The 21,598-nt window shown below is 39.7% G+C and overlaps 1 protein-coding gene across 1 annotated transcript; it reads left to right on the forward strand.

Annotated features, from left to right (window-relative positions):
* Positions 1-226: 226 nt before the first annotated feature.
* Positions 227-21,031, forward strand: LOC135085744 (CUE domain-containing protein 2). The gene is made up of 7 exons (XM_063980542.1): positions 227-312; positions 447-618; positions 14,295-14,420; positions 15,974-16,061; positions 16,674-16,803; positions 17,839-18,005; positions 20,845-21,031. Exons 2-7 carry the CDS (start codon positions 453-455, stop codon positions 20,999-21,001), a joined length of 834 nt encoding a protein of 277 aa, XP_063836612.1. The 5' UTR covers positions 227-312; positions 447-452; the 3' UTR covers positions 21,002-21,031.
* Positions 21,032-21,598: the final 567 nt, after the last annotated feature.

A 21,598-nucleotide genomic window follows, 5' to 3' on the forward strand; every position in this document is an offset into this window, starting at 1 on the left:
TTTCATATTTTGTTCAAAACATTTGTTTGCTGCTTTTTTCTCTTTTGTGCGTGATTGAAAATAAAAATATGATATATTTTATAACTTGAACATTATTGCTAATTATACTGCACCAATTAGTTGCAGGTTTTAATTAAGATAATATTTTTTGGTGGCTGAATAACTGCATGTCGGTGTTCCATTTTAAAAACAAGAGTTGTTTAATAAAAAAAACATTAGTGTATTGATTTTTGTCCCAGTCCTCGGAAATTTGTCGGGAAAATTCCTTTTATTTGTATCAGAGCCTGCGTTTAATTTACAGGGACTACTGAGGTACAGTCCGCCGCGTAGAACGCTATAAATATAATCGATAATTTGGTTCTAAGTTAGTGTGTACCGAGCCGTAACGCGAGCTCCGTGCGAGTTGGAGTTTTCGCAGCATTACAGTTTGAATTACTTTGTTTTAGGCCATAATGAGTGCAATAGCGCAACAAGAATCCTTGGTGAAGGAGAGTCTCTTTCATTTTATTACCAGAAACATTCCCTCGGCCGATTTAAATGTAATTGATGATATAGTGCTCTCATATGTGATTTCCATTCTTGAAGAGGCTTCTCAAGACCCCTGCTTCGATGTCGATGGTAAGAATTTCATTTTATATCAATTTAAAAGCTTTCTAGTTGTATTAAAATTCCTGACAGACTTAGAAAGCATATTTTTTTTATACTATTTAAAGAATCTGAAATTCATGGACCAGTATTGATTTATTATGTATATTTCTTTAACATTAATCTGACATTTCTATGCCATATCGCAAAATATGATGGACATTTTGTAATAGTTTAAGACCTTATCACTGTACCATATTTCAAGAAATAAATCATTTGAATTTGAATTTGAATATTCATCTTTTAGCCATCCTGTAGTGTTCTTTTACTATTTTCTTTTATACTATAAATTTTTGCAATTGCATTGTCATATGTCTAGCGATTAACTCACTCTATGTCTCGGTATGGGAGCGGCACGGAACGTTTTTGTAACATCAAACCTCAGCGAGACTTCAGATCTTCAGATTTGTATGCTCTGTCACGTCATAATATGCCAATGTCAATTAGTCGGCCGTTTGGTGTAGTGGTTCAGAACGGACTACTATGCCGAGAGGTCCCGGGTTCGATTCCCGGCAGGGCAGAAATTGAAATGGTGAATTTTAATTTCTGTGACGGGTCTGGGTGTTACTATGTCTAATATGTATGTATTTAAAAAAAAAAGTATATAAGTACTATATCCGTTAAGCTAGCACCCATAACACAAGCATTAAGTTGCTTACTTTGGGGCTAGCTGGCGCTGTGTGAAAAGTGTCCAAAGATTTATTATTATTTATTTATTATTTGTGTCACCCCTCCCGTGCCGCTCCCATCCCTCGGGTACTTACCAAGTTAAACACAAGACCTATAGACACTTGAGTATATCCCAAGGCAGTTAAGTACGTAAACTCTATTATACTTATGTTGTATTGTTTTGTTCGCCATTGTCTAAACTGGTTTTGTATTTTACATGAGCGTTTTGGTGCTTCTTCATTATAATAAATGAATGGAAATGAGATACCGCACCTAATGCTTTGAATTTTATCAGCTTTACTATGTTCGTATCTTGTTACCTCTTTTCGTTATTATTGCTAAAGCGAATCTTACTGAATTTAAAATTAAATTAAATTTAAACGGTTTATAATTAAATATGTATAATGGATGATCTTAAAATATCACTAAGTTAATTCTAAGGTAACTGAGTTTTTTTGCAGACCAGCCTAATTATTTTTCTGAAGCACGGTTGAAATTTTATGGGGAATAGAAAAAAATAAAATTAAAACTATTAATTTTGTTTAAAAACATGAATAAATAGTAAATAGGGATGGACTCTTTGTTATATGTATTATGGTATGTGCGATGGCCCTGTGTAAAAAAATCTTTCTTAAAGTCAGCTTACAGCCCCACTGTGTTACCTTTAAACCTATTCAGAAATATTGTTCCCAACTGTTGCTCTTTGTCTCATTTTGAAAAAGAATTCTAGAGAATTAGGGAGTGTCCTCACTGGATATGGAGAGACGTCCACTGCTGGACAAAGGCCTCCCCCAAGGTCCCCACCGGTCCTGCGCTGCCCGCATTTAGGCGCTTCCCGCAACCTTCAATTGATCGTCGTGCCTTTTCCGTTGTCGCCACTCCAGATTTTTTCTGCCCCAACGGCCATCAGTTCTACAAGCTATGTGCATATGGTGGTAACTACTAGGTAGTTGGGCGGACTTAGAACGAGCTTTACCAACCAAATGACGTCCATTAATGGACAAAGGCCTCCCCCAAGGATCTCCACAACGACTAATCTCGCGTTGCCCGCATCCAGGCGTTTCTCGCGACCTTCAATTGATCAAAAATCAAAATCAAAATCAAAAAATATTTATTCAGTTTAGACCACAAGTGGCACTTATGAACGTCAATAGAAAATAATAAAAAAGAAAAGGTAGCCCTTATGGGGCACTTTACATGTCTCCTTATCTTTTGGGCCCTACCAGCGCTTCGAGACAAACATATGGCAAGTGCTGAGAAGAAACGCCGGAACAAACTCAGTCACCACTTATTGCCAGGAATTATCTAACGGTAAGAATAGTCAAATTTAAGTACATCAAATATGTGCAGACTGAACTGACCACGCATCCTTGTCATCAATATAGTCTCGAACCTTGTAGTACCCTTTGGACATAAGGGTATTTTTTATATGTATCTTAAATTTGTTTATTGGCAATTCGACAAGGTTGTGTGGTATTTTGTTAAATATGGTAATACATTTCCCCAAGAATGAATTACCTATCTTATGCAACCTAAATGATGGAACAGCAAGTTTATTCTTATGTCTCGTGTTAAATGAGTGGACGTCACTTTTCTTAGTAAATAAATGTATATGTTTACGGACATACATAATGTTATCAAATATGTATTGCGAAGCCACAGTCAATATATTGATTTCTTTAAAAACTTCTCTAAGCGAGTCACGTGGTTTAAGACCGTATATTGCCCGAACAGCTCTTTTCTGTAAAATGAAAATTGATTCTATGTCTGCTGCTGAGCCCCACAGTAAAAGACCATAAGACATAATACTATGAAAATAACTAAAATATACAAGCCTTGCTGATTCAACATCAGTCAAGTTTCTGATCTTTCTCACCGCAAACGCAGCTGAACTAAGTCTTCCCGCCAAGGCAGCAATATGGGGGCCCCATTGTAATTTACAGTCTAGGGTAATACCTAGAAAGACAGTAGAGTTTATCAGTTCAATGCGTTCATTATTTACTGTAATATTAGTATTAACTTGTTTGACATTAGGCATAGTGAATTTTAAACATTTAGTTTTTTTTGCGTTTAATAGCAAATTATTAGTTGTAAACCAGTCTAATACTTTGGAAAGAGCATTATTCACGTCGTCAAATATTTCCTGACGCCTGTCAGCTTTAAAAATTAAAGAAGTGTCATCAGCAAATAATACTATCTCACAAAGGTCCTTTGAATAAAAAGGTAGATCATTTATATAAATCAGAAAGAGCAATGGTCCCAGTATTGAGCCTTGGGGCACTCCCATTTTTAGGGGGGCGCCCGAAGAGTTAGTTCCGTGAATATTTACTTTTTGTAATCTGTCTGAGAGGTAAGAGTGTAATAGGCTTAAGGCCTTGCCTGATACGCCATAATGTTCTAGCTTAAATAACAGAGTTTGATGATCAACACAGTCAAACGCCTTCGATAAGTCACAAAATACACCAATAGCATCCTTTTTCTCCTGCCAAGCATCGAAAATGTGTTTGATAAGAGCAACCCCTGCATCGGTCGTACTTTTCCCTTTTGTGAACCCATATTGTTTTTCATGAAACAGTTTATTTAAGTTAAAATGAGACAGTAGTTGATTGAAAATAATTTTTTCAAATATTTTACTGAACGCAGGTAGTATCGATATAGGTCTAAAGTTGGATGGGTCACTTTTGTCTCCTGCTTTAAATAATGGTATGATTTTACTATGTTTCATCAGGGTAGGGAACTGACCTTCGTTAATACATTCATTAAAGATATGAGCTAAATGGGGAGCTATAAGAGGAATGATGGGTTTTATTATGTCTGTTGATATGCCCCATATATCCTCTGTCTTTTTTATATTTAGTTCTTTGAAAGTTTTTATAATAACTATGGGGTCTATTTGTCTAAATTTTAATGGGCTATTGCAAACATCAACACAACCCTCGAGAAGAGACATTGCCTGATATGAACATGAATTAAGATTGCTTGTTGTTATGATTGGTACATTTGAGAAGTAACCTTCGAATGCGTTTGCTACCTTATCATTGCATTTAATATACTTATTATCAATTTTTAATGCGAATGTGTCATCCCGAGATATAATTCTACAAGTTTCTTTATTAATACAATTCCAAGTAGCTTTAATTTTGTTGCCAGAGTTTTTAATTTTGTCACGTATGTAAATAGATTTTGCCATGGTACAAACTTGTTTAAAAACTTTTGAGTATTTTTTTACATATTCTATAAAGTCCGGGTCGCTACTATAGGCTTTTCTACCATATAATTCAAACATTTTTTTCCTACTAATATAAATACCTACTGTAGCCCAGTCACTGAATTTAGTTTTATTGTTTTTAATAATAATTGTTTTCTTAGGAAAAGTTTTATTGAACTCATTTTTAATTAATTCAAATAATTGCTCATATAAAATATTTATACTACAGTTAAAATAATGCAAAAGTGGGACCTTATTAGATATTTGAGATTTAAATTTGTCTTTCTGGGATGCAGTGACTGGTCTATATTCTATTTCCTTGCTCGATGGCACAAAATGGTGTTGAAATGACACTATTTGACCGCAATGATCAGAATTAACAAAATTTATTATTGATTTCTCTAGCACTAAGCAGTTACAGAATATATTGTCTAAGCAAGTAGCTGATGTTGGAGTCACCCTAGTTGGTTCAGAGAAAAGATTTAACAAGTTAAAAGATTTGAATAAATTTAAAAACCGTATTGAAAGAGAGGAATCTTCTATTATATTAATATTAAAGTCTCCACATACAACTACTTTCTTTGAACTATTACACACTCTTCTAAGTACCTCTTCCATTGTGGTTTCAAATAATTCATAGTTACTAGATGGGGGTCTATATACACATACAATAACATAGTCGTCCAGTTCTGCACATGACAGCTCAATAGTTCGCTCGACAGAGAGAGATACAATATCTTTACGCTCTTTACATTTTAATTTATCATTGATTAATATTAGTGACCCTCCACGAATAGCTAACTCTCTAGTGAATGAACTAATAAGCTTATAATTATTAATGCTCAGCATTAGTTCATATTGCCTGAGCCAATGTTCCGTTAAACATAAGACATGAATATTCAATTCTTGGATAAATAACTCAATTTCCAAGTCTTTGCCGGAGAAGCCTTGTACATTTTGATGCACTAAATTAAAACCGTTTAATTTCTTTGTACCCGAATTTTGTATGCCAGAGTTATCCTCTATTGTCTTACGATGTAATTTAAATTATGATTTGGAACAGATTCCAAGGGTCGAACATCCATGTTCTGCTCAATAAAAGCAGTTTGGCTAGCCAAATTAATGGCTAAATATTTAATAAAATATGATAGCGAATTCGCTATTCGTCTTTTACAATATTTATTTAGATAATTATATTTATCTATTGTCAATAAACATTTATTTTTTAAATAATTGTTAATGTCAATTACATGGAATTTACATTGATTATATGTCAGTGTATTCAATGTCAAATTCAATTTATATCTTAAATTATTTTCCTCCTGTGGCAAGCTTCTACTGTAGGGGAATGTGAACAAAATTATTTTATCTACATTAAGTAAACATAAGCTATCAAAAATATTTAGTAGGTCTTTTTTGCCTACATTGCCCCTATTTCCTATTAAAATTACTAATGTGGTATTTATTGAGAACGAATAATTTGTTATTTTTCTCATAATTTGTAAATAGGAAGCACCCGGTAAACAATGGTTGATTACACTTTGTCCCAAGTAACTATTAATAAGTTGGCCCATATTTTTGCCTAACTCATCACTGAACATTACTATGTTGGTTTTTTCAATATTTTTAGATCGTCGTGCCTTTTCCATTGTCGCCACTCCAGATTTTTTCTGCCCCAACGGTCATTAGTTCTTCGAGCTATGTGCCTATCCACTCTTAGTCTAGGCGCAGACCACCGATTTTTAGTTGGCCGATAGTTGGGTCGCGCTGTTAATCAATATGGAGATGTATGAAAGTGCGCACATTATACCGATTTGGTATCGGCCGATTCTTCATACAAATTAGAAGGCCCAACTATCGGCCAACTAAAAGTTGGTGGTCTGCGCCTAAGCTTAAGCCATGTCGGTTACTTTAATTCTCTTACGCATCGCCTCATTTCTGATTCGATCATGGGAAACTCCGTGCATATCACGCTCCATCGCCTTTTGGGTGACCCCTTCTTATGAGGCCTAAAATATGGGACCGCGTTTGTTCCGTAAGTCATTTCGGGCAATATTAGGTCGTTTATTTTAAGCTTTTAAAAAGCGCTTTTACACGTCCCAAAACCCTTAAGCCTTACGCTTCTTTCGGGGCAATAATGGGCCAGTGCTAAGAAGAAGTAGCGCAAGAAACTCGGTCACTATTGTCAGCCTCTTTTAAAAGATTGCAGAAGTCATCATCATCATCATCATTTTAGCCGTAGGACGTCCACAGTCACTGCTGAACATAGGCCTCCCCCAATGATTTCCATAATGGACCATAACATTCAAAATGCATTTTTCTACTTTATAACGTAGTTTTCATCAAACATTTTTTTTCGCCCCGGCTTGGCCCGCGTTAATTTTTCTCTGCTAGCCTATGTTACTCAAGGATAATATACCATAATTATAGGTGATTGAATTTTTCAAATCGATTCAGTAGTTATTGAGTTAATTCGTAACAAACATACAAAAATTCTAGTGTCCGACCGAAATTTCGGTTTCGGTTTCGGTTTCGGCCAGTTTCGGCCAAAAAATCAAGTTTCGGTCCGAGTTTCGGTTTCGGCCAAAAACGGCCGAACCTTTCGGCCGCGCCGAAACTTACAACATCGTACCTTAGGGTAGTTAAATTTTCAAACAGAACCTCTGTAACTGTGCTGCAAAGACAATGCCGGAAATTGGCGTCTTTTTTTTTTCGCGCGGCCATCGAACAAACCATGTTTTTTAGATACAAAATAGTGTAATAAACCAAACTTACTATGACATGTATACCTCTAAACTCAGTCTGAACTGAGTTACGAGCATTACAAGTTTGATGATTTACATACTAGATTTGCTTTTTGCGCGCAAGTTTTGTAAGAAATTGTAACAAAATAGTGACATTGTACCTATGTGTAAACAAACAATACCATCCATTAAAGGCTCCAGACATCAGTGTGGAGTAGAATCAGCGCAATAAAAAAATAGCGCAATATTTTGTTGCAATTTCTTACAAAACTTGCGCGCAAAAAGCAAATCTAGTATGTAAAATCATCAAACTTCTAACGCTCGTAACTCAGTTCAGACTGAGTTTAGAGGTATACATGTCATAGTAAGTTTGGTTTATTACACTATTTTGTAATCAAAAAACAAAGTTTGGTCGATGGCCGCGCGAAAAAAAAAAGACGCCACCTTCCATACAAAATCTGGCATTGCCATTTTTTCATTGTGATAAATCTTTGAAAGTAGAAACCTGTAATTATAGGTCGGCGAGATATTAATTTTAGAAAAAAATGGGCTTACTATAAGTCTACCAGAATCTCATGGCAAACAAAAATATTGGAAAAGTGTGTTTTTCATATGGCAATAATAATTGTCTATGGTTTAATTGTCACCTGTCAATGAAAATTATGAAATCTGTCAGCCGCTGCAAAAAATTTGTAATCTCTTCTTGACTATTTCTTATTTTTGTGAAAAAGTCGAAAAAGCTCAAGCAGGTCATATTGTTTTCAATGTGAATTGTAAAATAAGGCATAATTCAAAGTCAATCTTTGATTCAAAAGCGCGTCGTCGAGTTGACAGTAAGTTGGACTGAAATGTTTTGATACATTTAGTTTATTACCCAACTGCGTCAGAAGGAGGGTTATGTTTTTACTTTTTTATTATATTATTCTTACATTAAGTAAGCTGCTTTATCGGGGTTTTCAGGTATATCTCACAATGTTATGACCATGTAAAGAAAAATGAAAAAGATTTCATCAAGCAAGATTGAATAATGGAGAAGTTTCCAATTTCTTTCTTTAAATAAACTTGAAATAAATATAAGTAAAACTAATAATAATTGTGAAAGAATCATGAAAATATCTCTACAAATGAATAAGTTACAGGGCCCTAAAGTTGCGCATAACTATTCACGCCATTTTGATCGTTGTATTCACGACAGTCATTCGGAGTACAAACAGTAAATCACCCCTAATCCGGTGCTGTTGACAGATCCATTTTTTTAAAATCTAGCAGTTTTTAATTTTTCAGCTAAGGTCACTCAAGATTCTTTCTTAGTAAAATTTTGTAACCTTTTTAAATATCCCAGACCTGGCCATATACAAAAAGAACGGCACCGCCTGTTTCAGTTCCACGCGAAAATATGCAGGTAATTTAAATAATTAATTTCCCAGACATTTCTTGATCGATTTAAAAAAAAAATTCACCGTCTTTTTAGTTTTAGTATATATTTTAATCCCATTCTGAGAAATATAGTGTTTTTAACATCAGGAAACTTCTCCATTGAAATGCTGGAAGAGCAATTTATTTACAATACCTCTTTATCTTGATCATCTATTGAAGAACAAGAAATGCAATTGGAGTTCTCAGAATCGTTTTCTAGTTTTGAATGAAGTGATAAGTTAAAAGTATGATTCATAATAAAATTAGTTACTTAAAGTAATATACGATTTATTTATTTTTCAAGACATTTTCCTATGTTAAAAACCCTATGTATAACAACATTCTTCATACACATTCCTACCTAAAATGTATACTCGTACTTCATGTTCATTAATATTATAGTCATAAAAGTAAAAAATTAAACAATATCAAGATCGTTTATTCGAATTTCCCCAGTATTGCTCTCAACAAAGTTTATTTTCCCTATTTGCCATGAGATTCTGGTACACCTATAACATTTTTTCGACTTTTTAAGGACTTTTTTTATTCTATAAAAGGTTCGGTTTCGGTTTCGGTTTCGGCCGAAAATACAATGAAACCGAACCTTCGGTTTCGGTTTCGGTTTCGGCAAAATAACATGTTTCGGTCGGTCACTAAAAAATTCAAATCTTTCCTCGTCAATTACATTGATTAGCTGTGCCCGCGTCTTCGTATACGTGAAAATAGTGTATTTCCCGTTTTTGCAACATTTTACTTTACTACTCTGCTCCTGTTAGCTGTTTATTATAAGCCTTTTTACCCCTTTAGGGGTTGTATTTTGCAAAATCCCGGGATCCCGTTTTACTCCCTTAAAGGTTGAATTTTGCAAAATCCCGTCTTAGCGACCACCTACGTTCTAAAAGGAACCGCCATGCAAAATTTGAGACTCCTAGCACATGTAGTTTCTGAGATTTCGTGATGAGTGAGTCAGTGACCTTTCGCTTATAGATAGACATCCATCACAGGGTGAGGTCACCCCCTCCTACCGTTGCATCAAAGGTGCAATTTGGATGGCACCGTCACTGCGCAAGCCTTCCGAATCAGTCAATATGCGTCGGCTGCATCGATTGACCGGTCCCTAGATTTATTGCATGTAGCTACACCCGACATCAAATAAATCGCAGCTCCCGCGACAAGCACTTTCAGACGTATGTATCCTCACTTCCCACCAATATTCGCACCATTTAAAAGCCTAGTTCTAAACTTCATTTCTTTTAAAGGAAAGGTTTTTACCCCAAAAATGTGTTTTTAGAAGGATCCAGAGTCACTTCTTCAAAAAATAGGTAGGTAGTTACGCTTGAGCCAACTTTTATGGCTATAAAACTGTTAAGTTGGGATTAATCGCCATCCATCTGTTAAAGAGGACTCGTGAGATCATTATTTGGTTTTATAACCATAAAATTTGGTCTAATTGATCCCAGAGGTGAGCCCCAAGTGATGTCTTTTTTCAAGTCACATTTGTGGTTTATTTTAATCGTTTATTAAGATTTCAAATGTGTTTTTCTTTAAGGATTTTTAGAAATTGGGCTTTTAAATAACACCAATATTGTTGGGGCACCATGATTGTGTCAGAAGAAAATCTCCAAATTTCGCGTCGCGGAAGGTGCGATTTATTTAATGTATGGTTGATACTGTTGTGCCCCGAACATACATTTATTACACAGCGGTGCGCTTGCAAATCGCAGTATGTATGCGCCCTTTTCATGGCAATCCAGAAAGATGTCAAAGCTAGGCCCAGTTTGTTGGGGCAGTGTAAAATTTGACATAATAACTTATTTTAATTAAGGATAAAAAAACTGGGCAAAAATCTTTATTTTTTCAACCATTTTTGTAGTATACGTTTTTTTAATGCATAACAAGGCAGGTATTTGACCGCAATCGCACCCGATGTTAAGTGAAATGCAGTCTAGGATCTAGGATGGTACATTTATGTATCTGCCTTGTAAGTGCTTATTCACTCTCGCCTTAATTATAGTGTTCAGGAAAGACAGCAGCAGGCAACCAATTCCAGTCCCTAGCTGTTTGCTTTATGAAAGAGTCTATGTTATGTGCTGTAATGCCTGAATTTTGATGACGTTACTCATAAAATTTTTTAAAGCAGCTGTTGTCCCATCATAAATAGTTTTTCAAAACTGTTTCTATACGTAATTTGCACAAATGAAATTTAGAAGGTAACATCAAGCGAATAAAAAACATTTAAAAATATCATATTGGGTGCCCTGTAAAAGGTTTTTCAGGCGCACCCAACCTAGATTTATTAAAGCTACAGGTAGATGTACCGATGAGTTGTGAGAGTATTTATTTATAGGTACGTTTCCAGACAGGCTGTATCGATCTCCCCGTCGTCCCGGTCCCTAGATTTATTGCACACATGTAAATGGCCGATGAGTGAGAGTGTAAGTTTTAATAATGATAGTAGCTATGCCCGCGACTTCGTACGCGTGAAAATACACTCAACATCAAATAAACCGCACCTTCCGCGACGCGAACTTTCAAGATTTTCTTCTGACACAATCATGGTGCCCCAACAATATGGGTGTTATTTGAAAGCCCAATAAATATCCTTTAAGAAAAACACATTAAAAATCTTAATAAACATTTAAAATATACCAGAAATGTGACTTGAAAAAAATCCTCACTTGGGGCTCACCTCTGGGATCAGTTAGACCAATTTTTATGGTTATAAAACCAAATAATGATCTCACGTGTCCTCTTTAACAGATGAATAGCAATTAATCCCAACGTAACAGTTTCCTTCTAAAGACATATTTTTGGGGTAAAAATATTTCCTTTAATGAAATGAAGTTTAGAACTAGGCTTTCAAATGGTACTAATGTTGGTGGGAGGTGGGGATACATACGTTTGATAAGTGCTTGTCGCGGGAGGTGCGATTTATTTGATGCAGAGTGTATTTCCTGTTTATGTTATATTTTTCTTACTGCTCCGCCCCTATTGGCTGTAGGGTGATGTTATAGCCTAAAGCCTTCCTCGATAAATGGGCTATCCAACACAAAAATATTTTTCAAATCGTACCAGTGGTTTCCGAGTTGTACGCGTTCAAGCAAACAAAGAAACTCTTCAGCTTTATAATATTCACACTGACACTAAAATAAGTTCCACCAGCTCGCACTAAGCATTTCGATGACTCTTTTATAATGCGAACAGCTAGGGACTGGAATTCGCTGCCTGCTGCTGTCTTTCCTGAAGACTATAATCCGGGCATTTTCAAGGCGAGAGTGAATAGGCACTTACAGGGCAGATATCTACCATCCTAGACTGCATCCCACTTAACATCAGGTGCGATTGTGGTCAAATAACTGCCTTGTTATACATAAAAATAAAAATTCGCAACACGTCTTTGTTACAATTGGAATTAGGTTGTGTTGTCAACTTTTTGGTCACTTTGGGTGTCACGAACTATTTGACGCTGATGGTATAGTCAATAGTTATTGCAATGAGGGCTATCGTTTTAGCGCTCACCAGTTAGCGCCACTGTAGAGTAAGGTCCTGTCACTTGCTAGTAGCGAAGACAGTGGCACCAACTGGTGAGCGCGAAAGTGGAAGGAGGACTATTGCATTTGCACTCATCAAGATGGCGCCACTGCAGAGTAAGGTCCTGTCAATCGCCATTGGTGCCAACTGTTAAGTATAAAAACGATAGCCCTCATTGCGTTAACTTGAGCTAAAATAGATCCAGTTTTCACAATCTTATCGCAATTCTTGCGAAGTTTGGACCCACTTTTTCCTTAAACAATTTTAGAAAAAGCTAAAAACGTGTCATTGTGTAGTTATTTTTACCTTCAAAGTTTTCATCCCCTCAATGGATGAATTTAGAAACTTTCCTTATTTTTAGAATGAAACTACGCAACCAAGGAAATTGTAGTCCGTCAGTATACAGCGAGGAAACGATAAGTGATCTCACTCGATTATTTCTAAACTATAACTCGTGAGCACTTTCAGGATCAGTAACCAGTTTTTCAATACTTTGTATAGTTTAGAAATAATTGAGTGAGATCACGTATCGTTTCCACCCTGTACAAGTATAATATCAAAACAAAATCAAATCTTATTCAGTACTAAAGCGAGTGAGTGAGCCCGTAGAATTTTGTCCAATGACCCCTAGCTACCCATCCTTATCGCTCGCGCGTAATTATACAGTGTGAGTCACGTTAAAGTGTACATATGAAAATAGATGAAACTAGACCTATTTTTATCGACAAAAAAGTAGTCAAAAATTTTTTGAGATTTTTTTTTAATTTTTTATAGAATTTTTTTTCTTCCAATTACTTATTGTAAAGAAAACGTAATAACTTTTAAACTAAGAGGTATATCCTGATAAAATAAAAACAGTAATAATGCTAAATAACAGACGATACTAAAAAAATACATAAAATACACAAAAAAGGCCAACAAATAATAAAAAATGATACTTTTTGAAAAAAATCTGCTTTTAAATTCGTGTTTTTTTGGTTATTTGTTAAATTTCTCCAAAAAATGCCCCTATAACAGGTGGTTTTTATTACTTTGTATTATTTTCTATCGTATTATCTTTGTAAAACCAAAAATCGCATGTCTCTATCCCTATCACAACATTTGCTATGAGCGTTTGAACAAAGGCCTGCCACAACATTATTCTCCGCTGCAGGTAGAGAAAATTTTAATTTTAACTAAAATGCTTATTTTACTTCGAAATCTTTTGTTTTTATTTGAAATTTAACTTGTCTTTACCTAAATTACAAATCTAGAGCCATTTTCAGTTTCGTTGTTAACGAAGCGTTGAATAGCGCGCCCGGAGAGGCTTAGTTCAAACGATCATTGCAAATGTTGTGATAGGGATAGAGACATGCGATTTTTGGTTTTACGAAGGTAATACGATAGAGAATAATACAAAGTAGTAAAAACCACCGGTTATAGGGGCATTTTTTGGAGAAATTTATCAAATAACCAAAAAAACACGAATTTAGAAGCAGATTTTTTTCAAAAAGTATCATTTTTTATTATTTGTTGGCGTTTTTTGTGTATTTTATGTATTTTTTTAGTATCGCCTGTTATTTAGCATTATTACTGTTTTTATTTTATCAGGATATACCGCTTAGATTAAAAGTTATTACGTTTTCTTTACAATAAGTAATTGGAAGAAAAAAAATTCTATAAAAAATTAAAAAAAAATCGCAAAAAAATTTTGACCTCTTTTTTGTCGATAAAAATAGGTCTAGTTTCATCTATTTTCATATGTACACTTTAACGTGACTCACACTGTATTGCTGTCGCGACTGTGCGACTGGCACCCGCAGTGAGTGTGCGAGCGCGATAGCAACATAATTACGCGCGAGTGATAAGGATGGGTAGCTTGGGGTCATTGGACAAAATTCTACGTGCTCACAGATCAGACTATAGCGTATGCGTAGGGATCCACGCATACGAATTCGCGGGCGGTTTAACCTTTAGGGGTGGAGTTTCGTAAAATCCGTTCTTAGCGGGTGTTTACACCTTGGAACCTACCTGCCAGAAGTTTGTATATTGTTATAGTTTCTGAGATTACGTGATTAATCAAACTCAATTTTTATTTTCAGGTTTCGTCGAGATGATGGCCGCCTACATGCCGGAGTTCTCTCGCATCGAAAGAGCACAAGTGAGCTCGTGGGTGATTGAGCTAGAAGCTGAACTCTCACGTCGCGATGAGACTGACTCACTCAACGGTAAGTCCCAGCTTTGATTCCCAGCAGGGTCAACAGTAAATAAGAAGGAACAATACTGCGATTGTAATAACTATAGTCTGGTCTGCGAGCACGTAGAATTTTGTCCAATGACCCCAAGCTACCCATCCTTATCGCTCGCGCGTAATTATGTTGCTATCGCGCTCGCACACTCACTGCGGGCGACCGTCGCACAGTCGCGACAGCAATATAATTACGCGCGAGCGATAAGGATGGGTAGCTTGGGGTCATTGGACAAAATTCTACGTGCTCACAGACCGGGCTTTACTACAGTTAAGCGCTATAACTGAGTATGTTTCTGCGACGGTAAGTGTTCTAGGTTTCTTTTCCAGCAGGATCAAGGTCATAGCACACTTTCTACTCGGAAAAGGGTCGTCGTCGTATCGTCTTTTGCTCCTAACGTAAGGGAATCAGAATCGGCTCGGCTACGGTTCAACGACGGTGAGTGTCCTAGGTTTGGTTCCCAGTAGGATCAATATAGCTCGCATCGAAAAAGCACAAGTGAGCTCGTGGGTGATTGAGCTAGAAGCTGAACTCTCTCGTCGCGATGAGACCGACTCACTCAACGGTAAGTCCCAGGTTTGATTCCCAGCAGGGTCAACAGTAAATGAGAAGGGAAAAATACTGCGATTGTAATAACTATAGTCTGGTCTGCGAGCACGTAGAATTTTGTCCAATGACCCCAAGCTACCCATCTTTATCGCTCGCGCGTAATTATGTTGCTATCGCGCTCGCACACTCACTGCGGGCGACCGTCGCACAGTCGCGACAGCAATGTAATTACGCGCGAGCGATAAGGATGGGTAGCTTGGGGTCATTGGACAAAATTCTACGTGCTCACGGACCAGGCTTTAGAGGCTGAACTCTCACGTCGCGATGAGACCGACTCTCTCAACGGTAAGTGTTCTAGGTTTGGTTCCCAGCAGGTGAACACTGATTCTGATAGCGAAGTGTACAAGCATTAAACACTATACGCGGCGTAAGACGTCAGCGTCAAACGTTCCTAACGACCTTTTTGAAAAGAAAGAGACCGGCATTCAGAGATTTTGGAAAATTTTTCGAAAATTCTCTACCTTACCATACAATGTCCTGTACATAATTAAAATACATTTCCTTTAATTTGATTTATCAAGTTTCTTAGAGAGATTTCATCCCTATACTTAACCCTAACGATCGATGCAATAAAAATACAGGGTGTAATTTTTAACTTAATTTAGTTGGTTCGATTCCCGGGTGTAGCAAGCAATTTTTTGGAATTTTTTCAATGCAGTTCTATTTCTTTTCAAAAATAAAGGAATGTTTTCTTTGAGTAAAATTTTCTATCTGCAGTATTAAGAGTACTTTCCCTTCAGGTGGCATTACAAAATTCCATCCTGTATAGTAAGCATTGTGTCGCGGCCTACGGCGTTTATAGTTTATAGGAGACCTCAGTCTTACTGAGTAGCTTCTTGCAACGTTAACTGTTACTGTGGGTCGCAGGTTCAGTTCCCAATAGGGACAGCAAATTGACCTGACGGTGATGATCTATTTCACAGATGATTCTGCAGGCAGCGACCGTATCAACCTCACGCTGCAGAGCCTTAGCGAGATGCTGCCTCCAGCGGCCCCGGCCAAGGCTGTTCGGTGAGTTTATATTGACCACCTGTAGGCATAGGATAAGCGACATGAATAATAGATTATCAAAAAAAAAAACAAAAATATTTTTATTGAGCCATCCATTATTCTTACTAACTAATCAACAAAAACATAACTTATCAGTAAGTGTAGGTACATTGTTTGTTTACACATAGTTTTACATAAATTATATTGACAGTAAAAAGTACTATTGAATAAGCAATAATGAGGGTGGCAAAATGTATCAGATTCCGTCCCCTACCCGCCGCTAAGTAAAAACTGTGTTGCGACTGGTAGTGTTCGTCATCGTCCAACCGGGCAACGTTTGGCGGTACACATCTTCCAACGTTGCGGTTTCTAAGGCGTTGTAGTAAGGTTAATATTATTAATATGTTAGGTAAATGGGTATATGAGCCGACACTAGCCCATGTTAACATGGGCATATAAATGGTATGGTGAAGTCAGAAAATTGATATCTTCATTTTAATTATTTTAATTTTCATACAAATCGCACGCAGGCCGCTACCAATCTATAAACGTGGAAAGCATTGGGGGAGGCCTATGTTCAGCTGTGGACGTCCTATGGCTGAAATGATGATGATGATGATGATTGTTCCTCAGATCCCACACCAACTCTGAGAGTTCTGAGGGAGCGGAGGGCGGTCGTCGTGCTCCTATGATGGATGGTGATGAACTCTCCGCTCAGTGCGGAGTGTTGCAGGAGATGTTCCCGAATACTTGCACCATGGAGGTATGTTTGATAAGTTCTCCGCTTCCTCTCCGCTACTTCTCCGCTTCCTCTCCGCTACATCTCCGTTTGCCCACTTTCACTCCGCTTCCTTATCCACTTCCTCACCGCTTTCCGCTCCAATACCTATCCGTTCCGCTATCTCTACGCTTCCTGTCCGCTTCCCCAATTCCGAGAATTCTGAAGGAGCGGAGGGCGGTCGTCGTGCACCTATGATGGACGGCGACGAGCTCTCCGCTCAATGCGGCGTGCTCCAGGAGATGTTTCCCAACACTTGCACCATGGAGGTATGTTTGATAAGTTCTCCGCTTCCTCTCCGCTACTTCTCCGCTTCCTCTCCTCTACATCTCCGCTTACCCACTTTCACTCCGCTTCCTTATCTACTTCCTCACCGCTTTCCGCTCCAATACCTATCCGTTCCGCTATCTCTCCGCTTCCTCTCCGCTTCCCTAACTCCGAGAGTTCCGAGGGAGCGGAGGGCGGTCGTCGTGCTCCTGTAATCCGGTCGTCTTCGTTTCCCCTCTCCGCTTCCCGTTCTATGTCATTGCTGACGTTCGACCGCTCAAGGTAAGAAGTTTTGTTACGTAATTTTTTGTAGGTATGTCATGTTACTCATGTTGTTGATAAATAAAATAAAAATAATAAGTAATATAAAGATTTTAGTAGGCTAGAATGACAAAATTTCAATCACTTTATCCGTCAGACAGATAGAAAATTAGAGAATATTAGTCTCGTTACAATATTTTTTTATTATCTGTCTGACGGAGTAAATAGAAATTCGATTTCATTACCCAGTCATCATCCCAATGAGGGGCTATCGTTTTAGCGCTCACCAGTTGGCGCCACTGTAGAGTAAGGTCCTGTCACTTGTTAGTAGCGAAGACAGTGGCGCCGGCTGGTGAGCGCGAAAGTGGTAGGAGGACTATCGCATTTGCACTCATCAAGATGGCGCCACTGTAGAGTAAGGTCCTGTCAATCGCCAGGGGTGCCAACTGTTAAGTATAAAAACGATAGCCCTCATTCTCTCTTTATTTCTAGATCAAGCACTGCGTGTCCATAGCCAACGGTGACGTCGAACGCGCGGCCGCCACGCTGCTACACCGGCGCGAGCAAGGTCAAGCGCTGTCGGCGGCCGCCTTGCACACCGTGACGTCACGCCAGCCGCTGTGCGACGACAGCGAGCTCAAGAGCCGCATCATCGCGCGGTAAGTGTCTTATTAACCGACTTCAACAAAAGGAAGGACGTAGGTAATAACAACAAAAAGAGAGCAGCCGTTACGTGAGGCGTTTAGCGGGGAGAGCGGACAAGCTAAATCTCACCAAGGGGAGAGGGGACAAACTAAATCTCACGATATCTCACCTACAGGTGAGGGGGACAAGCTAAATCTCACCAAGGGGAGAGGGGGACAAGCTAAATCTCACCAAGGGGAGAGGGGGACAAGCTAAATCTCACGATGTCTCACCTACAGGTGAGGGGGTCAAGCTAAATCTCACCAAGGGGAGAGGGGGACAAGCTAAATATCACGATATCTCACCTACAGGTGAGGGGGACAAGCTAAATCTCACCAAGGGGAGAGGGGGACAAGCTAAATCTCACGATCTCTCACCTACAGGTGAGGGGGACAAGCTAAATCTCACAACATCTCACCAAGGGGGGAGAGGGGGTCCTAAAATCACCTCAAATTAGTAGACACTCACTAACTGTCACTGTCACACCACTGCGAGCGTAAGTGTCACCAGTAACATTGAACGGTGACGTCGAACGTGCGGCCGCCACGCTGCTACACCGGCGCGAGCAAGGACAAGCGCTGTCGGCGGCCGCCTTGCACACCGTGACGTCACGCCAGCCGCTGTGCGACGACAGCGAGCTCAAGAGCCGCATCATCGCGCGGTAAGTGTCAACTATAAGTGGACCGACGACCTCATAAAAGTAGCTGGAAGGCGCTGGATGCAGGCCGCGACCTATGTTCAGCAGTGGTCCGTCCTGTGAAATGATGAAGTGTACTAACTGTCCCTGTCACACCGCTGCGAGCGTTAGTGTCACTGTTATACTAGTAACGCGCGGCCGCGACTGTGCGTCCACGCGCACTGTGAGACCTCATAGCACGAGCATTGTGAGACCTCATAGTAATGTTTGTGAATACGAGCGTTATCACTCACTACTGCATTAATATCACTGAATGGAGTAGCAGTAACTGACTCACCCTGTGCGTCCACGCGCACTGTGAGACTTCATAGCACGGAGCCACGCACTTTACTACTGCAGTAATATGACTGACTGGAGTGGCACTAACTAACGCTAATACACCCTGTGCGTCCACGCGCACTGTGAGACCTCATAGTAATGTTTGTGAATACGTACGTAATATCATTGCGTGGAGTAGCAGTAACTGACGCTGCTACACCCTGTGCGTCCTCGCGCACTGTGAGACCTCATAGTAATGTTTGTTAGTCACTATACTGCACTAATATAACCGACGCTGCTACACCGGCGCGAGCAAGGCCAAGCGCTGTCGGCGGCCGCCTTGCACACCGTGACGTCACGCCAGCCGCTGTGCGACGACAGCGAGCTCAAGAGCCGCATCATCGCGCGGTAAGTGCGTTTTATAGGTGTCACTTAAGTGCCTGAGGTATGGGTAACTGTATGAAGTAGTGGATAAAGGATCTTCGTTTCCTCTCCTCTATCGCGGTAAGTGCACTAGTGCACCAACAGATGGCGCTATTACGACGTCACTATGGCACGCACCAACTAGCGTACAATCCTGCATCGCGGTGACGAAGTTTTTTACCCTGCTTAGTATAAATAGGAAAACCGAAATGGTGTAAATAGGAACAACACCTGCTTGGAAGGAAGCACTATCACTAGCTTTCTTACGCCCGTATTCACAAACATTACTATGAGGTCTCATGGACGCGTGGACGCACAGGGTTTCACACGAAACTATCACAGAGCTAACATAAGGAAGCAACGTTTGTGAATACGGGTGTTATTGTGGTTGATCCTTCGAATCCCACAAGTGTACTAACTCCAAAGGGGGCAGTAAGGTGGACCGATGACCTCATAAAGGTAGCAGGAAAGCGCTAGATGCAGGCCGAAAGGGGTCAAGCTAAATCTCACGATATCTCACCAAGGGAGAGAGAGGGTCAATTACGTGAGGCTTTTAGGGGGGGAGGGGGTCCTGATACATCTCACGATATCTCACCAAGGGGGGAGGGCGTCAAGCTAAATCTCACGATATCTCTCCAAGGGGGAGAGAGGCTTCTAAACGCCTCAAATTCTTTAGAAAAATCTGATGGCCCTACACCTCCTCTCCGCTCCGCCTTTGTGGAAACCAGGCCTTAGGCTAAGAACTCATGGCGCGATTTTCACCCGCGCCCGCGGCGGTTGCGGTTCAAAATCGCGCCGTGAGTGCTTAGAATAACCGCGCAAATAACCGCTCCCGTGAGTTTTGAAATAAAACCGCAATTCCACAACAGCCGCGAGCGCGGGTGAAAATCGCGCCGTGAGTTCTTAGAATAACCGCGCAAATAACCGCTCCCGTGAGTTTTGAAATAAAACCGCAATTCCACAACAGCCGCGAGCGCGGGTGAAAATCGCGCCGTGAGTTCTTAGAATAACCGCGCAAATAACCGCTCCCGTGAGTTTTGAAATAAAACCGCAATTCCACAACAGCCGCGAGCGCGGGTGAAAATCGCGCCGTGAGTTCTTAGAATAACCGCGCAAATAACCGCTCCCGTGAGTTTTGAAATAAAACCGCAATTCCACAACAGCCGCGAGCGCGGGTGAAAATCGCGCCGTGAGTTCTTAGAGTAGGCGCACACCGTTGATTTTTCGTCGGCCGATAGTTTAGTCGGGCAGTTGATCAGTATGGGCATGTATGGGAGTGCGCACACTACGCCGATTCGATTTGGCCGATTCTTCATGCAAATTAAAATCGGGCACAACTATCGGCCAACTAAAAATCAACGGTGTGCGCCTACTCTTAGCTTTAGATAGCTAAAGATATACATATTTGGTTTTTAATTTGTATTTCTCTCTTCCAGTTACTCCTACGTGGACAAGAATTCTGACCAAAAGGAACACAAGCCGCTCGCTCCAAAGATCGAGCCGAAGAAGATGGTCCGCTATAGAGACAACAAGATCGTCTCGCTCAAGGGAGAGAGGTACACTGAGGTGAGTGGGATAGATAGAGAGAGATAGGGGGATATACATAGTCAGGAGAGAGAGAGACAGAGAGAGAGAAAGACAATATGGGGCGCTACAGAGACAAAAAACTGACTCGGACCAGGAATATAAGTGAGTGAGATAGATAAATACAGGAGAGAGAGAGAGAGAGAACGCTCCTAAAATAGAGCCGAAGAAGATGGTCCGCTACAGAGACAACAAGATCGTCTCGCTCAAGGGAGAGAGGTACACTGAGGTGAGTGGGATAGATAGAGAGAGATAGGGGGATATACATAGTCAGGAGAGAGAGAGACAGAGAGAGAAAGACAATATGGGGCGCTACAGAGACAAAAAACTGACTCGGACCAGGAATATAAGTGAGTGAGATAGATAAATACAGGAGAGAGAGAGAGAGAGAACGCTCCTAAAATAGAGCCGAAGAAGATGGTCCGCTACAGAGACAACAAGATCGTCTCGCTCAAGGGAGAGAGGTACACTGAGGTGAGTGGGATAGATAGATACAGGAGAGAGAGGTAGGCAAGAGAGAGAGAGAGATCGCTCCCAAGATAGAGCCGAAGAAGATGGTCCGCTATAGAGACAACAAGATCGTCTCGCTCAAGGGAGAGAGGTACA

Source organism: Ostrinia nubilalis, chromosome 29 (assembly GCF_963855985.1).
Source record: "Ostrinia nubilalis chromosome 29, ilOstNubi1.1, whole genome shotgun sequence".
Lineage (NCBI taxonomy): Eukaryota > Metazoa > Arthropoda > Insecta > Lepidoptera > Crambidae > Ostrinia > Ostrinia nubilalis.